The 27,551-nt window shown below is 36.5% G+C and overlaps 3 protein-coding genes across 3 annotated transcripts; 1 reads left to right on the top strand and 2 right to left on the bottom strand.

The window, feature by feature from the left end:
* Nucleotides 1–1,489: 1,489 nt before the first annotated feature.
* LOC112082155 (trigger factor-like) lies at nt 1,490–2,944 on the bottom strand. Its single transcript, XM_024149254.1, has 4 exons — nt 2,644–2,944; nt 2,454–2,524; nt 2,317–2,368; nt 1,490–1,575 (listed from the first exon to the last, which is right to left on the bottom strand). The coding sequence occupies exons 1-4, from the start codon at nt 2,942–2,944 to the stop codon at nt 1,490–1,492; spliced, it is 510 nt and encodes a 169-aa protein (XP_024005022.1).
* Nucleotides 2,945–3,906: 962 nt separating this feature from the next.
* Nucleotides 3,907–5,530, top strand: LOC18030556 (gamma-interferon-inducible-lysosomal thiol reductase). Its single transcript, XM_006414936.2, has 5 exons — nt 3,907–4,218; nt 4,512–4,577; nt 4,904–5,029; nt 5,115–5,207; nt 5,308–5,530. The coding sequence occupies exons 1-5, from the start codon at nt 3,958–3,960 to the stop codon at nt 5,449–5,451; spliced, it is 690 nt and encodes a 229-aa protein (XP_006414999.1). The 5' UTR covers nt 3,907–3,957; the 3' UTR covers nt 5,452–5,530.
* A 6,819-nt stretch (nt 5,531–12,349) lies between these two features.
* Nucleotides 12,350–20,782, bottom strand: LOC18030555 (serine carboxypeptidase-like 20). The gene is made up of 13 exons (XM_006414935.2): nt 20,318–20,782; nt 19,919–20,141; nt 19,614–19,736; nt 14,081–14,183; nt 13,956–13,993; nt 13,765–13,866; nt 13,611–13,691; nt 13,304–13,540; nt 13,161–13,226; nt 12,968–13,089; nt 12,776–12,889; nt 12,649–12,694; nt 12,350–12,562 (listed from the first exon to the last, which is right to left on the bottom strand). Exons 1-13 carry the CDS (start codon nt 20,461–20,463, stop codon nt 12,479–12,481), a joined length of 1,485 nt encoding a protein of 494 aa, XP_006414998.2. The 5' UTR covers nt 20,464–20,782; the 3' UTR covers nt 12,350–12,478.
* Between the last annotated feature and the right edge of the window lie 6,769 nt (nt 20,783–27,551).

Raw genomic sequence — 27,551 nt, 5'->3', positions numbered from 1 at the left:
TTTATTATTATAACAAATTTGATATATATAATTATTCTAATATCCTTTATTATATGTTGCTTTTTATTAAAATAAGAAATAAGTATGCCCCAATAAAGAAACTAAAAAGAAAATATGATAAATAACTATTGTCTTGTGATCATCAACCAACTAACCCTAATGCATGGTCTGCACTTCTAAACGAAGGATACACGACTCCACCAACAGTCCTAATATCATCAAAACTAGGTGGACCCCTAACTATGTCCAATAAGAGCCTCATATAATATTTTTCTCCGTACTCTGTCGGCGATTCGTCCACAACACACGCATCAGAATTTCCCTTTAGTCTTGGCCTCCTTGTCTTATTTTTACGATCCCATACAAACATAGAAGGAATCTCCGAGTATAAAAGATTCTTCACCTCTGGATAAAACTGATTACACCTAAACCAAGCAAGGAATTTAGGTTTTCTGGCAGGAACACGTCTATCTAAATTATTAGAAAACGAAATACTTTCCCCAGGGAAATGAAACGTCATAACTTGCCAATTAACACGTAGTCGCCTGTGAGCACCTAGACATGGATAATAGAAAAACAATCATATATACAATAACAACAATCAATCGAATACCGTAAAGAAAACTAATACTTATTGACGTCTCTAAAAACATAATACAAAACTCATTTACCAAACGCTTCCATCGAAGAACCCGAATGCAAACAAATCTAACAATGCAGACTGGTAATTCGCAAAGTCGTGATAGATGCATATATATACCTATGCCAAAATATATGCATATATATAGAGATATAAGAATTATGTGGTTTACGCGTTGTTTATTTTTTCTAGGGTTTCTTAGGAATTTTTTCCTGTAATAACATTTTATACATTTTAAAGAATAGACTTTGTTCACATAACTTTTTACCTTTTAACTACTAAGTTTTTCCTTTTTAACATATAATTAAATAATCAATTTTATATCTTGTTTCTGATAAAAGAACCACCATGATTTTCATAGTTGCTAAATGGAAAAAAATAAAAGTTGTGATATGATCACATATATCTTCGAATCCTCTAAAATATTTATAAATTTGACTTACTTGGAGTCCAAGAAGTCAATAAAAACATGTGTTATTTATGTGTATATATAATTTATAATATTTTCTCCGATATTCACGTTTCAATATCAAACAACAATAATAATGACATTAAACAATATATTTTATTGATTAAAATATAAAAGTCTGAAGAATAAAGAATATTTAAACTATAATTTGTATACATGGTAAATAGTTTTTAAAAATGATATATGCATATCTGAATAAGATGCATCATAACACTATTCAATGTAGACGTCTCACACTACCACGTGTGCATGGCCTCTTACGCGGATATCTGCAGTTTTATAAAAAAGATTTGAGAGAGAGAAGGCGACCACGGGTTAATACAAAAAAATTCTTATACAACCATTAAGTATTAGAAAAATAAAGTAAAAAAAAAAAAAACCTACTGTTCCAAAAACTCATCTAACTCTGGAATACGGGGATTGAGTTCGAACTTAGTAGGAGAAGTGGACGATATAGTGATCTTGCCTACGTTCATAAAACACATATAGAATCAAAACAATAAAACAGGAAAAATATAGAGACTATAAATTGGTATACTAAAAATACCTCCAAAATAATCAATGACCGCCCATCTAAGCACACACACACAATGATATTCTGATCACAGCGTCTCCAAGATGCATAAAAGCTTTTAGCCATCTCACTGGATAATTCACAACTCAAATCAACACCACTAAATTAAAACATGTCACACATAATCAGCTAGATAGAACAAATAAAATGACAATATACAGTTTAAAAACATTCAGCAAACAGTACCGTTTATTCCTCAGACAGAATGTGACGGTTGAATATGCACCCCATATTTCGGAATCACATACATCCTTACATGGACTGCCATATGAAGGAACAGAATGCTCTCTAGGCAGTAAACCACACCACGTCCCACATCGACTTACATTTAAGACCCGACCTATCAAATCTTCATAAACAATAAAAACTAAACCATATTAACATCAGCAACATAATAATAACGAAATTCAATAACTAAACCGAAAATAAACACACCAACTAAATAGTCATCATCATGGGCACAGTCCAATATCCTTTGAAAATCAACGAAGTCAAAATAAGCATTTTCACATCTACGTGAAATCTTGTCAATGATAGTTGATGGTAGGAACAATATTTTGTATCTATGAGAAGTCGGTCTACAACTATCCTCATAATCGATAACATAAAAACGACTGATAATAATCCAACTACCAACATCTATGCTAGACGATGCGACACCGATCTCACCATCTCTAACAGTGGCCTGAATTTTAACACCATGTGAATAAAATAGTCAATTAGACACCAACAAATTTTTATAATATTTTGTGTAATAGTACAATAAATACCTGTTCATCCGATAATATGAGCTCCATGGAAGAACGTTTCAAATTAGTATATGCATCCACGTCTGTAAAACCTTAACAAAGATAGTACAACCATCTTTGGAAGGACTCAAACGGGACACACACCTTCCAAAACACATTGAACCAAGAGAAACTGTATAAGTACACACCGAATTCTGGTGTCCCGATATACTAATATTCTTTTCGATGAGTATATCACTCGGTTCGACGTTTTGCTGATCCTCACTATCATCATCAATCTCAGTCTCATCATCCAACATAACATCTTCATCATCATCTTCATCATCATCAGCCGAATCAGCATCGTCATCATCTTCATCTTCGTCATCACCGCTATCACCTTCCAAGTTATCACTTGAACCATCAGATCCTTCACAAGACTCACCGTCGTCAATTAAATCATCTTCAAAATCGTATTCATCTGTTTGGTCCATATCATCAATATCATCGCGCGACTCTAGATCAGACCCCATATAATCCTCAAAACCACCTAAACCCTAAACCCTAAACGACATATTGGAAGGTATGTATAATGTTTCTGTATTTAAAAATTTGGATGTTGGGCCACGTTATTCGACAGTTAGAAATATGGCCCATGTTTCATTTTTAAAAAAAAAATATGTTTAGCATTTAATATATAGTTTAATAAGCATTTAATTTATGATTTAAATGATAAAAAATAGTTGATTAACCAATCAAATTATAACGTAAAATAACCAATCAGAATCCATGATTTTCATTAATCAAAACGACACAAAAATCTGTGCGTTAAATCATAGCACGATTCACTTCTTAAATACTATAATAGATGATTATGAACAAATATGTATAGAAGATATCCCATAATAAATGTGATATCTTTCAGTAACAAGATGAAACGGAAAGTTGAGTTCAAACTTGACATCCACTTAAGCTTATTGATTATTTTTCCAAAACTATTAAAGTTTAGAGAGTTTAATTTATTATTTGAAAGATGCATCGAGACCTACTCAAATAGGTAGATGTAAAACCTACAGCTAGTGTAGATTTTAATTGATTATTTGGGACCCTTACTATTATCAAGTTAAATACATTTGTTATCATATACACGTTTTTCCAAATAATTATGATTCATTGTAAAATTTTATATATTTTATATATATGTTTAAGTAGACTCTGATCTTCACTATTAAACATAATGAACGGTCCTATTAAACTTATTCAAGTATATATAAATGTTTGTATAATCTATACAGAGTAGTGGAATACTCGAATGATGGAAAAGTATTTAGCGTCTGGTGTTTATCTACTCACTCTGATTCTTGAGTTACTACTGTGGACACAAAAGTCAAGAAAGAGACCCCACGTGGAAAGTGTTACCAACTAGTAAAAAATCAGTTACAGTAACGGTAAAATAGATACTATCTATAAATATCTGCACAAGGCATTTGTCTTCAGACATGTGAGCCACTCAATTCAACCCTTAACTAAAGAATATTTTTAAACAATGGCCTCTTCTTCTGTTAACAACTTTATGTTCTTCTTTTTAGCTTCCCTTTTGTTCACATTCTCAGAAAACTTCGTGGCAGGAGAATCCGACAAAGTGAAGCTAAATCTTTACTATGAATCACTTTGTCCATATTGTCAAAAATTCATAGCCGATGAGCTGGTGAAAATCTTTAACTCCGATCTCCACACAATCACTGATCTAAATCTCATTCCGTTCGGTAACGCTCGTGTCTCCGATGATATGACTGTTACTTGCCAGGTTCTTTTCAGTTTCTCCTCTTCCTTGTTTTTTAATTAATTGTTTAAAGTAGATTGATTAATTTTACCTAGCCAATTCTTTTCAATGTTTTGGCATAAGATTTTTTAGAATGATATACAAGATTTCTGATGATCTTTACGATATCTTTAAGGATTACTCTCCAGAACTTATCCGTTCTTCTCTTTCTTGTTCGTAAACTAATTTATTTTCATATTTATATCATTATACACCTTATTAATTAATTGTATGTTTATCTTATACTCTGTTCTAATTAATTATGAAATTTTGTGAAGCATGGTGAAGAGGAATGCAAACTAAATGCCATTGAAGCTTGCGCCATAAGTACCTGGCCCGATCCGGTATATAAGTAATGCATTTATTTACTTCATTACTAATTACTAATGAAAACATTACTAATGAAAATTTAGGGAGCATAATATAAAGTATGTTTTAAAATTTTAAGAATAGTAAACTGGATCAACCGGTTTGTTTCGGTCACTCGTTTCACAAGATTTTGGCGGTTATTGATAGTTTCTTTGTCCGGCTTAAAAGTTCTTAGGTGTAAATACACTGTGTGTAAGTTGAGTAAAATAAATGATTGTTGTTTTTGTTAATTAAAAAAAAGGTAATGATTGTAGAATTTTATTTTGGAAAAATGGGATGATTTTTTTTTTTTGAAACGCAGAAAATGCACTACTGGTTCATAAGGTGCGTTGAAAAGCACACAAAAAACTGGGAATCATCATGTGTTAAGGAATATGGAGGTGAGAAAGCCATCAAAGATTGTTACTCCGGTGATCTCTCCAAAAGTGTAAGTTCAGATAAAACAAGCATAATATACACATAAATTGTATAATTATTTAACCCTATAAGTTATTTTTCGTTTGTAATTTCAGCTCATAATTGAGTATGCAAATCAGACTTTAAGTTTGAAGCCAAAGCATGAATACGTACCATGGGTCACAGTCAACGGCAAACCACTCTATGATGTATAACTCCTTTTTCATGAAGAATCTGACTTCATTTATTTAGTTTCGTTTTCATATTCAACTAAAAATGTGTTGATTGTGTTGGTTTTTGGGGATGCAGGATATGGATGATTTTGTGGATCGAGTGTGCAAAGCGTATAAAGGAAAGTCTCCTCTCCCAAAACTCTGCAATTCATCTGCATTGCCCAAGAAGAAAGTGTCGAAGCTTCAAGTCTCCTTTGCCGATGAATCTATCAATAATTAAGCAAATTATTTACTGAACTAAGATGTTGAGCTTATGTTATTAATGGAAATGATAAATAAGAGAAACCTTTTCTAGACTTTATGCTTAAAAAACGACAACATTAAAAAACGCCTAACTAAACTATATTTAGACCATTTCTACAAGTAGTTGATATGACGTCTAAACCGATGAACGTGTCATCTAACTCGGTAATGTAACAACCGGATTTTTTCAGCTATTTCTCTTTTGAACTCGACTAGAGTTGCAAGTGGATATGTGAAAATGCCAAAAACGCGATTCCTAAGACTGCGTTTTGGTGGTGGCTATATTAAGATTAACAGACGGAAACAGAGAAGGAGAATAGCTTGAGCTGAGTTGGAATCCAAACACCTGTGCTTACAAAACTAATAATTGGACTAGGATGGATTTAATCATAAATAAAGACCTTTTACCAAAATTCAATATTCACGCCGTTCAGATATAAACGTTCGGACATTAAAAACAAAACCATTAAAAAGGCCTAAACAACTATATTAAGACCATTGTCTACTATAAGTAATTAATATGACGTAACGTTTAAACCAACGAAAGTGTAATGGTACTTTATCAACCGCACTTTTGCGACCTAAAGTGTATATGTAAAACACACTAAAAATCTGCAGAGATACGAAATCCGAAAGCCATAGACTTGAAATTACAATTGAGAAAGAACTTCAAATGAAAAAAAAAAATCTTTCGAAACACAAGCGTATGATTGATTTTACTCACCTTGTAACATCCCGACTTTTGGTTAACCAAATATCGGATGTTACCAGTTCCTAATTCCGGTTTTATTAAATTAAACCATCTATATTTTCTTTTCTTTTTATTTCCTTTTTATTTGGGTTTTTCCTAATTTTACTAAGCCCAACCCATCTATTTGACCTCTATATAAATACCTAATTAAATCCCTAAAACCCTCATTAAGCTCCTAATCAACCCTAGCCACCTTTTTCTTCTCTTTTTCTCTCCTCATGCGCCGAGCTGCTCCCTTCCTCTCTCTCTCTGCGTTTTCTTCTCCTTCTTTCTCTCTCTTGGCCGTGTCTCTCTCCTTCCTAGCCGCGGCCGCCACCATCCTCCAAGCCTCTCTCGCCGTCGAAGCTTCCTTGCCTCGCTGTGATGTCTGCGCCGCCTCCTTCTCCTTTGGGTGAGATGGGAGCTGATTCTGATGGATCTCCTCTTAGATCTCCTTCTCCTCTGCCTCCTCCTCCAGTTTCTCAGCCTTCTAAGCCAAGGTGAGGGCTTTGTGGCTTCATCCTCTCTTACATATGCATGGTTGTCTTTTAAGTGGTCTTTTCTTAGATCAGGCTTAGATCTGCTTGTTAGGGTTGTTAGAATTGTTAGGACCTGGATCTGTGTTGCATGTTTGTTGATGATTGCTGGTTGCTGGTAGAATGAGATAATTAACCTGAACTTGGATCTAAACTTATTGGACTTTAAAATATTGGTTGTGTGATGTTGACCTGATTAATGTTCCTTTTTGTTACAATTGGTATCACCGAAAGTGCATCTTAATAATGGAAGGACCTTTAAGAAATGGATGATTCTTTGAAATGGATGAGTGTGCATATAGATCTCTGATAGGACCCCTGGCTCCTGGAGGCAGGAGTCAGTGTTGTTTGTTGGCTATCACTGTCGTGTGAGGCACGGCTAGAGTCATCGCTGGAGTGGATTAGCGATCCACTGTTTATTGAGCCGTCCAAAGGGACCGCTGGGTACAGCTTTCTGGTGAGACCGCTATGAGCAGCCGTCTGAGTGACCGTTAGTGTCATAGCCTGGCTCGGTGATTGCTGTGGATCAGTCTGTGTGACTGGCAGAGTGAACCTGACTAATGGGTATGGTAATAGGCCAGCCATTGGATGGGATTATTCTGGTTGCCTTTCCGGGTGAGGCATGGAGCCCATGTGGCAGCCCACTACTGCCGCGTCCAGGGACCCGTTGCTTGTGTAGTTGTTTGTAGGGTTACCCTTGAATGCTGTGTGATTGATTGCTAAGAATGAATTGTCTATATATATAAGTAAATATATCTATATATGTGTTGCTTGGGCTTGCTTTAGGATTAGATCTCTTAAAACCAATTTATGCTAGTTTGATGATGTTGTGGGCCTCCTTAAGGTCCACCCTCACTGAGTAATCCCAATTACTCACCCCTCCTCTCCCCTTGTCGTAGTACAGAGATCAGCCTAAGTCTGTGTTGTTGATTGTTACCTGGGCGTTTTCCTGGCGATCCTGTGTGCTCACCAAATCGGACATCCTACCGGACGCGGTTCGATGGCCGATCTAACATACCCGGTTCCCCGCTCTCTTAAGAGCCTGGGATAGGGATGTTACAATTGGTATCAGAGCCCAGGATTAGATCACTTTAGCTCCGTTCTAAAGTGGTCGCGCCCGTTTTTGTTTTCAAAGAGAAAACTGTTTGCAAAAACATTTTTATTAAAAATCTTTTTAAAATGTTTTCAAACCTAGAACAATCAACAACTTATGGACGCTGATCTAATAGATTTTCTTTTTCCTTTTCTTCTTTCCTTCCTCTTCTAGATTTGGGCTTAGGACCAAGGAGACAGCCAGGAAGAGGACCCTTGCTGCGACCCAAGTGACCCTTCAGTACACTCCTTGGATATGTAATGAGGTGCATGAGGCGTCCACAAGTGGACCAAGTCAGGCTCGGCGAGCTCCTTCAGCTTCTCCTCTGCAGCAGCCTAGTTCAGTTCCTGCGCCTCCTCCTGAGACCAAGCCAGCCGTTCAGCAAATGGTGGAGCATGGGCGATGCTGTCAATGCCCGAAGACTTCAGCGGCACCAGGTGCTCCTCCGGTGAATCCACTCGGTGCTTGGAGAGGGTTTGCCATCCAAGCAGACAGAACTCTTCTGGAGTACCACCAGGATTTTGTTAATGCAATGGAGCATGCGCCCCAGGCCTACTCAGCTCAGGAGTTTGCTAACTTCTTCTTCCAAGGTCTGCATTACAACTTCAGGGCAAGGATCAGGGAGATGGGCAGAGGCATAGGAAGTCGTGTAAGGGAAGTCCTCAAGCGAGCCTTGTGGGTAGAGAGATCCTTTCAGACTGGAGGCCCAGTCTACATCTCCTCTGATAGCGAAGTGGATGAAGATGAAGACCCCTCCGAAGAAGATCTTCCTGCTTATGCTGATAGTGATTAGAAAAAAATTGTTTTCAGGAGTAGAACTACTTATTCTTTATTTATTATATTATATTGATTGATTGCTTGCTTTAGGATCTAGTTATTAGGACTTAGCTAATTCCTTGTTGGTGTTCCAAGTATTTTATATTTCTAAACTATATGTTCTACTCCTTATTTTAAATTAACAAGAAAAAGGATTTTGATTTAATTATAAAGTGTTTTAAATTGCATAATACCTTAAACTCTCCCTCCTACACGATTCTGTTGACCACTCTGCGTTCTAACCCTTAGCCTCCAACTCCTGCTTGGCGCCATGTGTCCTATGGTCTCTTTCCTGCTCTTCCCTTCTTAGCTAGAATCTCTTCTGATGTCATGGCTCCTTCCTGCCTTCCCTTTTCTGATTCCATTTCTGATCCTCCTTCTCGTTCTATTCCTGCTTCCTTTTTCTTTCTGCTTTCTCTTTCCTAGCCTTTATCTTTTCTGTTGCCATGGCTCACTTCTAATTCCTTTCCTGATTTCATTTGTGAGCCATTCCTGATTTCATTTCTGCCTCTCTATTAGGTTTCACTTCTGCCTTCATTTTTGCTTCCTCCTAATTCTATTTCCAATTTCTTTCTGATCTCATTTCTGGGTCTTCCAGATTTCATTTTGTCTTTCCTTCTACTTCCATTCCTAATTTTCTTCCTACTTCCTTTCTGATTCCTTATGGCCATTTTCCTCTCAGCCTTATCTTTTATGGTGCCATAATTTCTTGTGGTTCTATTCCTAATCTCCTTCCGAATTTCTATTCCTGCTTTCTCTTCTAATTTCATTTCCAATTCTCATCCTGGATCCATTTCATTTCCTGCTCCCATTTCCTGATCTCATTTCTGATCCCCCTTCTGATTTCATTCATGTCTTCCTCTCCGTTATTCCTAGCCTTATCTTCTGAATTCCTTTCTGATTTCTTCTCTGAGTTCCTTTCTGATTTCCTTTCCGATTTCCTTTCTGCTTCGATTTCCTGAGTTCATTTCTGAATTCTTCTCTTCTGCGACCAAGGTCCTCTTGTCATTTGTGGCTTCGATTCCCTTGGTTTGTAGTCTTCGAAATTCCTTTCAGGAACTTCTCTCTCATAGGATTCGGGGACGAATCCTGTCTAAGGGGGGAAGATTGTAACATCCCGACTTTTGGTTAACCAAATATCGGATGTTACCAGTTCCTAATTCCGGTTTTATTAAATTAAACCATCTATATTTCCTTTTCTTTTTATTTCCTTTTTATTTGGGTTTTTCCTAATTTCTTTCTAAGAGCCCATTAAGCCCAACCCATCTATTTGACCTCTATATAAATACCTAATTAAATCCCTAAAACCCTCATTAAGCTCCTAATCAACCCTAGCCACCTTTTTCTTCTCTTTTTCTCTCCTCATGCGCCGAGCTGCTCCCTTCCTCTCTCTCTCTGCGTTTTCTTCTCCTTCTTTCTCTCTCTTGGCCGTGTCTCTCTCCCTCCTAGCCGCGGCCGCCACCATCCTCCAAGCCTCTCTCGCCGTCGAAGCTTCCTTGCCTCGCTGTGATGTCTGCGCCGCCTCCTTCTCCTTTGGGTGAGATGGGAGCTGATTCTGATGGATCTCCTCTTAGATCTCCTTCTCCTCTGCCTCCTCCTCCAGTTTCTCAGCCTTCTAAGCCAAGGTGAGGGCTCTGTGGCTTCATCCTCTCTTACATATGCATGGTTGTCTTTTAAGTGGTCTTTTCTTAGATCAGGCTTAGATCTGCTTGTTAGGGTTGTTAGAATTGTTAGGACCTGGATCCGTGTTGCCTGTTTGTTGATGATTGCTGGTTGCTGGTAGAATGAGATAATTAACCTGAACTTGGATCTAAACTTATTGGACTTTAAAATATTGGTTGTGTGATGTTGACCTGATTAATGTTCCTTTTTGTTACAATTGGTATCACCGAAAGTGCATCTTAATAATGGAAGGACCTTTAAGAAATGGATGATTCTTTGAAATGGATGAGTGTGCATATAGATCTCTGATAGGACCCCTGGCTCCTGGAGGCAGGAGTCAGTGTTGTTTGTTGGCTATCACTGTCGTGTGAGGCACGGCTAGAGTCATCGCTGGAGTGGATTAGCGATCCACTGTTTATTGAGCCGTCCAAAGGGACCGCTGGGTACAGCTTTCTGGTGAGACCGCTATGAGCAGCCGTCTGAGTGACCGTTAGTGTCATAGCCTGGCTCGGTGATTGCTGTGGATCAGTCTGTGTGACTGGCAGAGTGAACCTGACTAATGGGTATGGTAATAGGCCAGCCATTGGATGGGATTATTCTGGTTGCCTTTCCGGGTGAGGCATGGAGCCCATGTGGCAGCCCACTACTGCCGCGTCCAGGGACCCGTTGCTTGTGTAGTTGTTTGTAGGGTTACCCTTGAATGCTGTGTGATTGATTGCTAAGAATGAATTGTCTATATATATAAGTAAATATATCTATATATGTGTTGCTTGGGCTTGCTTTAGGATTAGATCTCTTAAAACCAATTTATGTTAGTTTGATGATGTTGTGGGCCTCCTTAAGATCCACCCTCACTGAGTAATCCCAATTACTCACCCCTCCTCTCCCCTTGTCTTTCAGGTTTAGTAGAGAGATCAGCCTAAGTCTGTGTTGTTGATTGTTACCTGAGCGTTTTCCTGGCGATCCTGTGTGCTTACCAAATCGGACATCCTACCGGACGCGGTTCGATGGCCGATCTAACATACCCGGTTCCCGCTCTCTTAGGAGCCTGGGATAGGGATGTTACACACCTTTTGTTTTTTTTAATGCTTATATTAAATACTTAAATGACTGGAATGCATACAATACAATATTGAAAAGTTACATAAATGTAGACATAACAGTTTAAGAATTTATCTTCTAGACTCAAGAGTGCCACGGAACTCCAGAAAGCTTGCACATAAAGAAATAGCTCTAAACACCTGAATGGAATCATATTTGAAGGCAATCTTCGAGAAGTTGATCAAAACCAACTCGTGGTCAAATATAGCTCGCATGGCTAATGTATATACCATCACAGCAGAGCTTACAACACATCGCTCCTACGAGGAGGATACATATGAAAGTGATCTCTCCGTCAAAGAGGAAATGAGTGGAAACTATATCTTCATAAATGAGGAAATGTTAGAGATTTATCTCTTCTTAAAAGAGAAAATTTGTGGAATCTATCAATCTCTCCATAACGTAAAAAGTATTGAGAACAATATCTCCGTAGAGGAAGATCTTGATAAATAAGATACGGAACATGACTGTAACCGCTGCTGATCTAACTCTCTTAATGTATCCTGTTTTGGAATGGGGGAAAAATCTTAGATCCATAGATTCTATTCTGCAAACATGTGAACATTAAGTTATAGATACAATTAAGTTATAGAACAGATGTATTTATTAGAAAAACCTAAAAACAACAACAAGTGAAATAACTAAAAACAGGACAGAACAACAAGTCAAGTTTCACACCGGAGGTAGTCTTCTTCTTATTCGTTCCCTTTGACAAGAAAGAGTTTCATCTGAAGCAGCAGAAAAAACACTTTGTACTAATTACGTTACCCTCATCAAGTGATCAAACCAGAACCAAAAACAACGATCCGGAGCTTAGAAATTCTAACTAAAATTTCTAGTCATTTAGCGTTATAGTTTGCCCACATTGAATTACGGCAAATAGCTCAAACGTGGAGCTTAGAAAAAGCATGCATTCTGGTAGAAGAAGAATAATAGATGATGGTTAAGGATGAACCACGAAGAATAAATCATTCACTTGCTGAAAACACACATGTTTCTTATTCAAAGGAGTCAATACATAACAAGATGATCTAACAGTTTTTTTTTTTTTAAATAGAGAGCTCTCTTAAATCTTGCTCCCTTCTAGAAATCGGCTATAGAAATCCAATGCCTCCCGCGGTTTATACTCAGGAACCGTATGTCCTGCACCCTGCAATTACCACCGCAAGGATAAACATTCAGAAGGATAACAAATATTTTCCCTATTTGAATAGAGAATTAAGATTTAATGCTTGCCTTGATGGTCAGAAATGTGAGATTGTTTGCATATCCTTGCGTATACCTGCAAAAAATATGCATCGTTTGTATAAACGTTGAGAGCTCCAGAAACAAAATCATATTTTTAACAACGAAGAAAAATTACCCCGCGACTTGGTCATTTGATATCCATGCCCGCCATTCATCAATCACCTTGTATCCAAGAGAACGTGTCCAAGCTTGAGAGCCAGTAAAAGGAACACACATATCGTGATCCCCACTTCAAACCAAAACTGTCTCATCATTTTCTAAACTGAGGCAAGGCTTCAGATTTATTTGATGTATTTAGTGTAAGTACCTGTAAATGAGAGCTCTGTATCCACTTAGAGTGAGGTTTTTATGGAATTTGATCATGCTCCCTGCATCGTGATCGAATGAGAGTTTTCCTGAGCAGAGTACCCATCTTCCAATCTCGTTCTCCTGTAAACTTCCGACACATCAATGATCTGTTTTTATAAAATATAGCAATAGGATCAAACAGAGTTTGAGACCTCTTTAGCATGAATAGCATTCCTTATCGCTGGATCGTTCAACCAAGCTGTTGCAACTCTATCATCCTGAAAGTAAGCGTTGATTGTTCAGCTTATACTCTGAAGTGGTAAAGAAGAGAGGCTCTAGGTTTCAGTTTACTTACGATGCAAGGAACAGAGACATCAGCAAGGAGCTGAGACCAGCTAGGAACAATGCCTGGACGAACAGGCGCACGAACTGGCCACGCTCGACCAAACATTCTTTTTCTTACGGCTAATGGTTTTTCGGTTTTGCCTAGCTGAAGAAGACTTGAAGGCAGAGATCTAATGTCAAAAGCGGATAGCGATGTTCCGTGGTAACATGGCTCAAGAATGTTGTATATGTTCAACTTGTTAACATCCTGACACGAAAACAAAAAGATTAAAAGATGATCTCAATATATTCTCAATGTCTTTAAGTTAACATTATACCATTTGAACTTTCGTCATCTGTTCCTCGCAATCAAGTCCATCTATTTCATAAAAATTTCCATTGCAAGCTTCGGTAACGTCCTGAGGTTTTTCTTGTTATGTATTAGATTTATAACCAGAAAAAAATATTCATCCATTGAGCAACTAAACAAACCTCAAAGAGCTGATCAGATATTAGTCCCATCCCGTGTGCAAATGGGACAAGAGCGTTTCCATCAAACACTGAATCCGCAACTCCATTTCCAACCAAATATCCCTGTGCGAAATCAGAGCTTGTTCAATGAATATGCCCGAAAAACTAAACGAGAACTCATGTAACTGAGCTTGACTCGATAATATCGTTACCTTGAAGTTAAGAGCTGGTTTTAACCCATCTTTGTTCCCTGCAACATAACCAAAGAAATGGAGAAAAAAAATAGCTCAAGACGATGCATTTTTTCGATTAAATGAAAACTTGAAAAGAGCATTACCTTTGACAACTTCTGAAGCAAGAGTAGGGACATAAACTCCGGCGTAAGATTCTCCAGAGATGTAAAACGGGTTTGATTGAAACTCCGGAAACATGTGGAACCACTGGTGAAGAATATTCGAAAGAAGCACTTAGTGATCTAAAGTACACTAAAAAAACATTTAGGAAGCTGGTTGTGCAAAGAAAGAATTTTTTGTATTTGTGGTTTAAAATATTCTTTTTGTGGCAACAGGTTAAATTATTCAAAAAAGAGAATTTATTGAATTTGAAATAAATAAAAATTATTTTTAATTCTACTGTTATTCAACTGTGTATTTATTGAACCCTGTAAAATACTTTTGTAATTGGTTTGAGTATTTGATATCCTCTTATATATTAAATGAGAATGTAGTTTAATGAAAAAATCTTAAGTGTTTTAACTTGATTGGTTTAAAAAAAGTTTCTTGCTTATATCAATGATGACGTTTATTCCACGTGAAATGTGACAAGACAAAGACACTGATGTGGATACTTCTGATTGGTTTCAGTTTAATGAGAAAAAATTAATCAGATGAATTATATTAATATTTATTAATTAAAAATGGATAAACACGCAGATTTTTTGATCCGACCCATTAAAAAACACGCGGATCTTTTGAACTGATCCACTAAAAAACACGCGGATCTTTTATAGCCGACCCATATAATTCAGATTCTTTTATTTTTTTTTGGATATTATTTAATTAATTACAAATATATTCAAAAATCAAATTTTCCATTAAATTCAAAAATTAATGCAAATCCAAGAAAAATTCTAAACAATAAATGAGATATTAAGATTGAATAAATTTTAAAATTAAATAAATTTATTAAATTTTCTTTTACCACCATTCCTATTTAATTTTAAAATTTATGCATTTTTTAGTTAAAATTAATTTTATAATTATATAAATTAAAACAATAATTAAATATTTGCAGGTTTGGTTCTGAAATTTTAAAATTTAACATAAATAAAAATAATATAAGAAATATTTTTAAGATCTGATTTTGAAAATTAATAAGTTTGATTAAAAAAAGAAATTTAATTTCAAATACTTAAAAATATAAACAGTATAAAAATTAGTTAATAAGAAAAATGTATTTATATATGCAAATCTACATATCTCGATATCCCTGCATATATTTAATAAAAAAATATATTTAAATATATTTAATTATTAATCTTATAAGATAATGTTGTTTCCTAAAATGGAAAGATTATTTATTACGATATCATCTATTTAATGCTTTTTACTAAGATTAAATCTATAAAAATTAATTATGTGTTGTATATAATCTTTGAATCTTTTCCAGCAAGTCTTTTTTATTGCTATATCTCTCAAATTTTTTTAAAATATTTTTAAAATTAGTGTGTTTCCTATATTGTTGCCATTAATGACGCTGTTAATGATTTTGAAAACTTTAAAATATTTGAACAATAAATTCGTAACAATAATTTGGATATAAAATCTGCATCTAATCAATGAATATTTTGATTTTATTTTTTAAAATTGATAAACCTAAATTTTCTTAGGTATGCTTCTCTCTTTATAAATATACATTTTACTAATGTCAATTTCACCATTCTTTTCTCTCTGCATATTTGTTTTACTTTATATGACTACTAATATTTTTATTTAATTTTGTGTAGATATAATTGACGAATCAGTGTTAATATACCTATGAGACAATGAAGTCTTAGTAAATCTCTAAACTCTATATTACTTCATGAATTTGTAAGATAGTTATCAATTTTTTGACAAATTGTTTTTTATTGGTTAATTATTTATTCTCTATTTTTGTAGGTGTTAACATGGTTGATTATCAGATGGAAGTCAAGCGTACATTTTATGAGATCAAGCTCGCAATCTCTGTCATGAAAATGTTAGTAATTTTTTTTATTTCTCTAAGTATAATTTTAATTTCAATGAATAATTTAATTGCTTAATAAACAAACAAATCATAATCAATATTTTTTTTGTATGCTAACAGATTATAGTTGTATGTGATGTGGTTACCTTCACCACTGCGAAAACATTTCATTGGTGTTTATATGAGTAATGAGTTCAAGGACACATTTTTATTGATACATCAGATCCACAAAAATTTAACGAAGAAAGATTGCTAACTTTTCTCAGCTTCAGGATTAATATATCGACGTCGGCAGATATCGACGTAAAATCGACGTAAAAGAGCATTTACGTCGAATTAACGATGAATTAAAAATCGTCGTAAAACGATCGTCGTAAAACCGAAATCGTCGTAAAATTACCAACTCCGGAAAATCGTCGTAAAATCGTCGGGAACTATTCGTCGTAAATGCGTCGTAAAATTTCCAACGGATGTACAACGAAAGAACTCCATCATAAAAACGACGTAAAATCGATGTAAAATTACATCGATTTAACAACGATTAGGAGACGAACAATTTCAATTAAGGGAAACTAAATTTTTAATTGTCGATGTTAAATCGTCGTAAAGTTTCGACGTAAAGCCGACGTAAACTTATTCGTCGTAACTTCGTCGTTAAATATTCGACGTTAAATCAACGTAAATTTACGACGAATTTACGTCGATTTATAAATTAATTATTTAATTCAATTTTAATTTAATTAATGAATTTTTAAAATAATCAAGAAATTAAAAATAGAAAAATTTTGAATTTAAATTGAAATTTAAATTCAAAAATAATTTATATCATAAAAGCGTTTCGCATCTGCATTGGGCTCCTCAACAGTATCAGCATGTGTTTCATGAAATGCATCAGTAATCATTTCATGCATCCTATCATGATCTTCACCCTGAACTTGACTACTTTGATAATCATTGGACGCTTCAAAATCCACATGTTCTTGATGATTACTACTACTCCGTGCAGCCATCTGACCACTACTTTGACCATATCCCTCTCCATGCTGATACCAAATAAAGTATTGGGGCATGAACCCTCTATTCAATAAATGCTGCCAGACAGTGTCAATAAGAATATGTTTCCTATTTTTGCATTTCACACAAGGACAATACATTTTGCCGCTTTCAATTACAGTTTCCAGAAGGCCGGCTTGGTACATTAATATTTCCAATCCGTTTTTGAAGTCTTCAGTCAACGACCCATCACCATTTTTGGGCGTATACATCCACTTTCGTAGATCGTATATAGACATTTCAAAAACAAATATTTGACTTTTTGTTTCTGAAATTTGATAGAAATTTCAACTACCAAAAATTTTACTTAAACATTCAAAGACTCAAAAAATTTGTGTCTTTATATGTTTTTTTGGGATGATGGAATAATGAAATTTGATAGAAATTTCAACTACCAAAAATTTTACTTAAACATTCAAAGACTCAAAAAATTTGTGTCTTTATATGTTTTTTTGGGATGATGGAATAATGAGAGAAGAAAGGGTATATATAGAATTTTTTGTTTGGTTACCAACATATTACCATTGCATATTTACATCAAATTTACGTCGAAATAAAATTTACATCACATTTATATCGATTTTACGTCAATTACAAGATAGAGGACAATTCGTCGTATTATCGATGTAAATATTACGACAAGATTACGACGAAATAAAATTCGTTCTTTATTCGTCGTAAAATCGTCGTAACATTACGACGATTTTACGAGGGTTATTTTTTACGTCGAATTTACGACGAAATTTTTGGTCGTCGTAAATACGACGTAATGTCGTCGTAAATAATTCGACGGAAAAGTCCCTCTTTCTTGTACTATATAGTAATTTCTAAAGTAGAAGAAATATGAATCACATTTACATGGCATTTTTCACTAATCATGTATTCTTTTTTTCCTTAGTGTTTTGGATATGCAAGAATTCTAGACTCTCATTGCTTTAGTAAATATTATAAGCCACAATTCTTGAATATGAATCGAAAAAATTGCTTGATTTTGAGGGAAAAAATATGGATAGAAGGGTTTGGATGTATTGATTTATAAAAATGTTGCTTTATTTTTAGTTGCTTTATTAGGAATTAGAGTTTAGCTTTTCTTTAAAACCAACAATTTGTAATTTGTAAATTTTATATTGTCTTACATTGTACAAAGTCTTCTTGTAGACAAAAAGTATATTTTTATATTTGTATAATTTTTTTTTGTAAAATCTATGATTTTAATCTCAATATATATTTGTCGTTGTAATCTAAAGTTGGTGTAATGATAACCTCAATCTATGGCACATAATCTCTAAAATGTGTATTATATCCCTAAAAAAAACTGAATTTGTTTTAAAAAAATATTTATTGGCCAAAAATAAAATACAAAATATATACTTATTAATTATTTTGATACTTAATTTGTTGCTAATATTTTAGGTGTTGTTAATTTTTAAAATTTTAAATATTAGAACAACAAATTTTTAATAATCAAGAATTAAGTTTACTCGCATATAGTGCCTTCAATATTATTTAAATATCCTTTGTATTGTTTTTTAATTTTCAGCCTAAAATAACTAAGTATTAGATAAAAGAAATAATGTGATTGTAATTTTTATTATTTTTATTTATTTTAAAATATATTCAAATTTGATTATCTATGATAACTACCTAAAAAAATGTATAAAAATTTTTGGTGGATAAAAAATATCTGCAGAATACATAGAATACATATAGAAATACATGCAAAATACATGGAACACATATATAGAAATACATTCAAAATACTAGTACTTAAGACAATTAAAGTATGTTAACATAAGCGGACGAACCACCTAGACGCACTTAGGACAAGTTAAGTATGTTAAAAAATTATATTAATATAATCACGACTGAGTTGGACCAAAATTCATTAATTTATTATTTTTATTGAAATACTACCTATACTTTATTATATATTCCTAATATTTTACTAAAAATTAAAATAATTATAAAAATTTTATAAACTTATACAATTTAAAATATCCGAATTAATTTGATAAAAAAGTATGAAAAAACACAAAATATAATTTACGTGATAATTGTAAATTCCAAAAACGATAACTCACTGCAAACATATGTGAGTATATGTTTCTCAACGTCCGGAGATTTAAGTTTTAACAAACATTTGATGTTTGTACAAGTGTGATAACCAATCATTTAGAGTCATTAGTATATGGTGGTCATTACAATAAATATAATTTATATTAATGATCAACATATATATATATATATCAAGTATATAAAAAAAATTCGTAACACCAATCGTGTCTGCACATGCGTGCGGACCATCATCCTAGTTTTCCTTAAATACTCATATATATCTAGTAGTATTCAATTCATATTTTTCTTAAATTAATTCTATTCTATGTTAGTGTTATTAATGTTACGTAGGTATGCATAAATTTCAACCAAAAAAAAATGTGAGTTCCGCTTCTAAGCTCTCATTTAGATAAAATTCATTAATATCCTAAAAAGAACTTCGACTATAAAGGTTCAAAAAAAAAAAAAAAAGAACTTCGACTATAGCATCGTGAATTTAAACTTCTATTTACTGAAAACCATTTCTTATAATTTACCTTGAGAAGGAACGCGTGAGAGTCAATCGCGGTTTTAATATCACCGGTTTGGTAATCAGATTCGTTCTTTGAATAAGAGAATCCCACACCAACAGGAGAATCAAGGTATATGATGTTAGACACCTAAAAAGAAAACAGGTCGTACATCAAAAGTCAAAACATTACAAGTAGGAAAAAAGAAAGAAGTAAAAATCTATATGATAAATTTAAATTACCTTGGACCAGTTATAAGGATTAATTTTTTCAGTCAAAAAGAAAAAAAAAAAGAAAAAAAATCTATATGATTAATTTTTTTTAAAAATTACCTTGGACCAACTATAAGGATTGAGTTGCAATAATGGGAGGCTAGTGTTTGCCTTTTTTGGCTCAAAATTGAAAGGACCGTGCTCGTAGACAAATCCATCCATGCTTGAGCAACCTGGACCACCATTAAGCCAGAGTACGACCGGATCTTTGGAAGGATTCTTCTCTGATTCAATAAAGTAATACCACAGATTCTTCCCATGCTCCTTATCAATCGTCACGTACCTTTAGAATCAAAACCATAAAAGTAGATAGAATTAGGAAATTAACCCATAAAGAAGAATTCTAAAGAATAAAATTTAAAGATGAGAATTTTGCAAATGGCATTATTTTCGATTTCCGGCCTGTGATCTATTCCAATTATCAAAAAAAAAAAAAAAAACAGAGAATTCAATTATTACCCGGAGTAGTGTTTTGAAGGAAAAGTGCCATCAAAGCCAGGGATTTTGGTGATAAGAGCAGATTCAGGAGCTGATTCTGCTGTTACTACAAAAAATGTCACAAAGACAAGAGCTTTAACTAACAAGCTCATTGTGATAAAAACCATAAACCCAGAACGAAGGACAAAGAGAAGATCTTTGTAGTACGATAGTGTAATAATGAGAATTGATGTTATTGCTTTATATAGAACAACACGATAGAAGAAAAAATATTAAGAATATTCCCGGTAGTTAGAAAAATAATTTAGCAAGAATGATTGATGGATTTCTGGAAAAAGAGCCAAAAGAGATGATCTGGAGAAAAATGATAGTAAGAAGAAATTTTGGAAACATATGATCTAGAAAAAGGATCTGTTTCTGGATAAATACATATGTATTTCTGCAGGCTACAGTTTCCTTAAAAGGCACGATTTTTGATTTTTGAGCATTTCTATAAAGATATAATATATACATGTATGCAACGTATCTATAGGTGTGAGCTTGCGTATGTGTTTGAGTTGCATCAGCAAATTGAGTGGAGGCAGAGAAGCGCGAGTTGACTTGGGACCGCCTTTATAATAAAGCAACAAGCGACGGTTACTTCAAGTGACGACTAGCCTATTAAATTGCCACACATGGCAAGAATGTAAGATATTTGTTTTGTGAAGTCTACCGTTTCCTTAGAAAAATATTCCCAAATTTTTGTTTTTTCTAATTTAGTTGAAGATTTTTTAGTGGTTGATGTACTTTTGCCTTCATGATAAGCTTTTATTCCTTGTTGTAAAGAGCCAATTCAATTCCCGCCGGCTGAGTAGGAGAAATCCATGAATCTTTTACAAAGCAAACACTAATCATTGGCTTTTTGCATGGTCTCTATGAATGTATTGGTTTATGCAAATTATGTTCATGCATCTCCGTTCCTTGCTGAATGTCTAAAGTAGATGTTTTTTTTTCTTTAATAAAATATTATATTAATTAAACCGACTCGAACTGACGATCGACCAGATTTACAGTAAATTAAACTGCTAATAAAATCAAAATCGAAAAAACCATGATGAAATCGAAAAAAAAAGAAGAAGCGGTGACAAATTTAGGGCCATTCCGTCCGATTGACGAACACACTGGCAGGTGTGACCGGTGAGCTTTGCGGCACACTGCCGGGTCGTTCACAACGCAGCCGGAGACCCGACTCTGGAGGTCGTTCCCAAACCCGGAAGACCTGATCTCCACTCAACCGGTCCCGGCGACATATAAAAATAACGACAGACATCACACGGTTTTTAACCGGTGAGTTGCTCGCCGGAGCAAGCACTCAATCTCCGACATCCTCATTAGCTCCTCTTCCATCTTGAAGAGGGTTCTCCAACGGCCTTGCCTCAACACCACACCTTCAGATCCGGTCGAGGAGGACCCAAATCTATGGGGCTGCATCAGACACGACACCTTCCGCAGATCCTCCTCAACTTGCAACGCAACCCACCGAACCCCACCGACGGCTTCCGCTGCTTGCGGCGGCTCAGATCTCTAAAGTAGATGTTTGTGTGAGTCAAAATTCGCACAATCAAGATTTATAAAGAAAAAGAGATAACCAAAATTTCTAGTAAAACATCTCAAAAATAAAGATCGAAAAGTAGTTTTTATTGCATAGGGTTTCTGCGGTTGCGTAAAAGTTACCTAATGAAAGAATTATATCGACTATTTATACTAAGTCCCCTAAACCTTTTAAATAAGAATTTCAGGAGAGATTCTCAGAAATTTTCCTTTTCCTTCGTGCGGTTGCCGATTTTGATCCCTTCTAGGGTAAAATCCATTGAACTCGTTTAACGGGGCTCCTTGACTATCCGGTTTGGCTCGTTAACGTTATCGACCCTCTAGCTCGACCCATTCTTTTTCTCCTTCGGCCCAATCTACTTCCCGTTTATGGGTTACTCCTTGGCTCAAGTACACATAGAATCTTCCGGTCCAGCTCGGTTCCATCATTCTTCCTGTGGTTTAGCTTGGGCCGGTTGAGACGTTCCTCGGGCCGGTCCAAACCAATATTTGGTTCGGCTCGGTTCAATTGAGTCGATCACCCAACTGATTTTGATTTGGGTCGGTTTACAGTATATCCTATATTTCGATTTGGTCTTTTTCGGAGAAATTGCGGAATTGGGTTTTTCCAAGTCCAATTTTGACACTTTTTTAAGCAGTTAAACTCATGCGGCGAAAACTGACCCCAACATTTGCCTCCAGCTCGTCAGTTTTGTCGAGGTTTATTTCGCATCCTTAACCCTAAACTGCTGGATCACGTGATAAATCCCCTTGCCGAGGTAACACGAGGCTTTTGGCTCGGCTCGTTCCCTCTTAGTTGTCCTTTTTTTTTTTAGTTTTTGCCGAGCCAAATTGAACCAAAATGAGAACGTGGTACCGAGCCGGTATCGCGAATGCGACTTGCCAAGCCAAAAGGGTGCATCTAAGGCACGTTTTTGACGATCCGAGCCAAGATGACAGTGCTGCTTCTGTTTTTACCGAGCCAAAGTCGGTCGAGGTGAAGTGGTTCTGTGGAATTGCCGAGACGAAGAGATCTGGACTGCTTTGTTGCTGAGCCGAGGCAAAGAGGAGATCAGTGCAGCTAATGTTCCCGAGCCAAGGTATTGGTGTTGGTTTGGCAAGCTGTTCTCGGCGAATAAAGTTGCGATTCGTTTACGTTCACTCAAAGTTCGAAGTTGTTGCGATCAATTTTGCTGAGATGTTTTTATATGAATATACAAGTTGACAAAAGTTATCGAGATGAGGAGATTCCGAGGTGAAGAGAGTGCCGAGCTATTTTCGGATGAGAACGTGTCGAGGCACAAAGTCACCGAACCGAACATGCCAATTTTTTTTATATTTATTCTAGACTTGGGGTTAGGCCTTATGAATTGTTTTTGCTTCCCTGAGCCCATTGTAATTCGCTGTTTCCCTAGGCAAAGCAGACCCCACACGCCTAAGTCTCTATATAAGCTCGACATCCTTGATCTCTCCTCACAATCTTCACTTTTCCAAAATTTCCAAAAGATAGTTTTCACCTCTCTCCTCTCTGACCTCTCTCGTTTTTTTCTTGGGTTAGTAATTTTTATTTCACCGCGCCACCTAGGGCTATTATCCGAGGCGCGGAGAGTTCTTTGATGTTTTAGATTTGCTTGAGGGTTTTCCGATCCACCTTCAAACTTTCTTATCCTCCTTCGACATCTTTTATATCTTTTAGATCTATCTGTCTTTTCCCGATTAAGTTTTTCATGATCCGAGATGTCAAACCAAACCGAGCCGAGCATTTCTGCTGATTCCGCGAGTTCTGCCTTGTGCATCAACCGAGATATCATGGATATCGCGCCGAGCTCGTTTGATGGTTTGTCTCCTCGGAATGCCAAAGCGACAAATGCATTTGATGACATAAAGCCTGAACCTGAGGATTTTGATTTCGATCCTGCCGCGGCTAGACGAGAGATCAAAATTACGATGGCAAATTTCAGAGCGGGTCCCTCAAAACCGCGAGGCTCTTGGAAGAAGAAAAAGAAGAAACCAGATCCTCCAGGTTCATCTCTTTCGACTGAAGAATCATTACGAAAGCCGAGGAAACGTTGTAGGATTTCCGAGGCGATATACTTTGTCGCGCCCAAACCTTTTGACCAAGCCGATGATCCCCCACCAAACAATTTTATAGTTTACAAAAGTTTCTTCGAGTTGTGTTACCTCTGGTTTCCATTGCCCGAGCCAATATTGTGATATCTCTGGTTGCACGGGATCTCCTTGGGACAGATCATGCTGTGGGGTCTCCGGCATATGATCGGAATCTTGGTCCGAGGTTACGAGTGCGGCATCGAAATTGGGGTCAATCATTTTTGCAATTTTCTGGAGATTCGATGGTCCTCTAAACTGGGAAGACATTATATCTCGAAAAACAGATCTTGGATGATCATCAGAGGTTTTCCGAGCAAAGATAACTCTTGAGATGACTATTTTTTCTACGTCCCTGTTGACGAGGCTTCCGTCAGGAATGACTTTCTTAATTTAACCAAGACGGGTTGGGGATTACTCGGTAGTCAACTCGCAGTTTTTTGCTTGCTTGTATTTTTCTGCTCGATTTTGACAGTTTTTTTGTTCTTGCAGTTCGCGATCCGCTTCCACCAGTTCCCGAGGATATTGCGAAACCAGAGAAGTTCTCACTGATCATAAAGTTAATTGGACGAAGCATTTCTCGTTCGGGAAAGTTGAGAAACCGAGAGCCTTATTTGCTGGAGCTCACGTCAATTCAAAATTCTTCTACTTCCTTGGATGATACGATCGAAAAGATGGTGTAATTATCTTTTTGCGAGAAAAAGGAGAGGCCGACAAAGTGAAAGCGAGCCAAGCCCAGGGAGAAGAGACGTCGACCGCTTAGGCCGAACCAATCTCTCCGGGGGCTGAAGAATCAAATGCCGAGGCTGCAGGCAACAATAAAGAGCCTCATAACGCTCCCAAGACGAACCCAGCCGATACTCAAGCTTCGGAGAAAGTTCCCGAGATCCCTTCCGAGATATCTGGAAAAGATACCACCGGATCCTCCGAGGTTCCTGTGTCTGGTGGTGAGGACCGACTCATTGTTTTGAGTTTGCCGAGCCGATCGAGATCTTCTGCTTTGGTTCTGATAAAGCACAAAGGTGGCTCGAACCGGAAGCGCTCTGCTTCGGAATGTGATAAGGGGAAGGATGTCACTGTGACAAAGAAGAGACGCACCATACTGATTGATGGCGAACCTGCACCTTGTCTTGTCGATGACATCGTTTCTGTCGAAGATCAATAACAAAGGAGTTCGGTTGCCACCTGCGGACTCGCTTACGAAGCAAAATCCTATGCCAGTGTGTCTCAGCAAGGCACCAAGGTAGGTTTTCAAAACTCTCATTCGTTTTTGTTTAAGTATTGGCTCGGATTTAATACTTTTCATTTTGCTATTTTTCAGTTCGTGGCGTCTATAAATGAGTTGGTCGTGGGATACGAGGCGGATGGTCGCAAGGATCAGCGGCGGGTCGACGAGGCGAGGAAGGATGCTACCATGCTCCAGACTAAACTGGAAGATGCCGAACGGAAACTCTCCTCCACTATGACCCAGGCAAAAGCTCAGATAAAAGCTCTCGAGGCGGAGAAGAAGACGTTGAAGGACAAGTGCGTCAAGGCGACAAACATGGGGTTTCGGCTCGAGGAATCGAGGGCTAGGAGAGAATCCGACCTTGCCTCTTTGCAGGGACAGCTGGCAGAGAAGGATGCTCTACACAAGGCAAACATGAGGAAATCTGTGAAGTATGTGAGAAGAGATTTGACCGAGAAGGTGCTGGGTTATTTCAACAGCGTGGAGAAAAATCTTAAGGACTTGATGGAAGAAAAGGAAAATGAGTTGGACCTCACGCAGATAGACAGCAACCTTCAGCTCATCAAGCTTCTTAGGAAGGACGACGCCCTGACTCTTGATGCTGAAGAAGAGAGACTGAAGCTGTGGCAAGCCGATCTAGTGGGGGGGCCGAGGAGGAGTTCAAGCCGAACTAACCTTGAGTCCCATCTCTAAGGATTCAATTAGGTTTGATTTGGGAGGCGAGTCAGTCGAGGCTGCTGTGTGTCGTACCCGACAGGTTCCAATATTGGGACGCCACGACTCGGCGAGCTTGCCGAGGAGAGGAGGAGCTCCGGGTGGTCTCCTCGAGAGTAATTTATGAGTTGATTATTGATAACACCATATTTTGACCACTTTTATGGATCGTTTTGAAATACTTTTTCTATATTTTTAATTGCTTTCAAGTACTTTTATTACGTTTTTCTAGTATTTGTAGTTCCAAGACTCTTTTCAGGTAACTTAGGGAAAAGCTTAACAAAATGGATAGAAAACCAGATTTCAGCTCAGAGTCAAACCGTCAGAAGTTCACCCCTGATTGAAGGCCTTCTCACCGTCTGATCCAGCTCAGATTTGGAGATCTTAAAGATGGAAGTATCAAATTTCCAGCACACTTTACAGCTTGGCAATCCAACGGTTCAATCAAAAGATACGCAAGAGCAAGATGTCCCGTAAACCAGCCGGCAAGCGTTTCCACCCGCGGCCAACATAGCATTTCCCGTTGTCAGAAGCACCGCGACCGCGGCCAGCCACCCATTTCCCGCGGTCACATTCATCCCGACCGTGGCCAGCCAACTCCGTCTTTGAAGGCCCATTTTTGAAGCCCGTATCATTTAGGGAGAGAGAGAGATTTGTCTCTTGAACCCTTGTTCTTTCTTTTTCAATTTTGGTTTCTATTCTACTTTTTAATACTATGTTTTTGATTTCGTTCATCATGTCTGAGTATTTATATTGTTGGGATTAAGGGATTTTCGATGGGGATCTATATGTTCGATGAGGATTCCATGAGCTTTTGAGCCGAATCTTAGAACTTTTTCTTCTGAATTCGTTTTACTGCATGAGAGTAGCGTCATGAACTACAATCTGATCCAGATGCCTGGTGACACGAAAGTGTTCATCCGGTGTCAGATCTAGTTTGGGAGAGCAAAACAAACATAGGAGTGGAAACCTACCTATGGGCGATTTGTGAATGCTGACGAGTCTTAAACATAATGCATCTCTTCTTTTCCAGGGCTAGAGTGGAAACCTACTGGTCAGGGTTGAGAGAGATAGTTGTCTATGATCACGACAGTGGCGTAATCATACGTCCGTGACTCTAGTTCGAAAAGTTTAAGCTAAGATCTTATTAATCTTACTCTCTAGCAATGTTTTGAATCGTTCATACCCCTGAGAAAACTTCCCTGAATCCCATCGCCTCTTTTCTTATAGATTCACATCGTTTTATTTCAAGCTTTAGTTCAATATTTTCATTACTTTTCAATCGATTTTCATTTAAGCAATTAGGTTAGCCGTTTATCCTGTTTTTACCCGTTTTTGTTAAGTTTAGTTATTAGGTCATTTTAATTCCCGTAGTTTCTTTTTAAATTTTGTTTTTACATTTTAAACACACCACCAAAACCCCCACAAAACCGTTTGGTTCTAGACTTCCTTACTTTATATTTTTTTCGAAGGCTTTTGCAGGAAAGATCCTCCTTCCCTGTGGATTCGATCCCTAAGTACTACAATCGATCAGCTGTGCACTTGCGGCTATTGATTTCATTTAGGGTAAAACTTAACAACCTTTGACACACGCACACATCAATTATATTATTTTTTTTTGTTTTGCTTCAGACTTTG

Source organism: Eutrema salsugineum, unplaced genomic scaffold, assembly GCF_000478725.1.
Source record: "Eutrema salsugineum unplaced genomic scaffold, Eutsalg1_0 scaffold_1, whole genome shotgun sequence".
Taxonomy (NCBI): domain Eukaryota; kingdom Viridiplantae; phylum Streptophyta; class Magnoliopsida; order Brassicales; family Brassicaceae; genus Eutrema; species Eutrema salsugineum.
The sequence above is the reverse complement of the archived record's forward strand: the minus strand, read 5'-3'. Positions and strand labels throughout refer to the sequence as shown.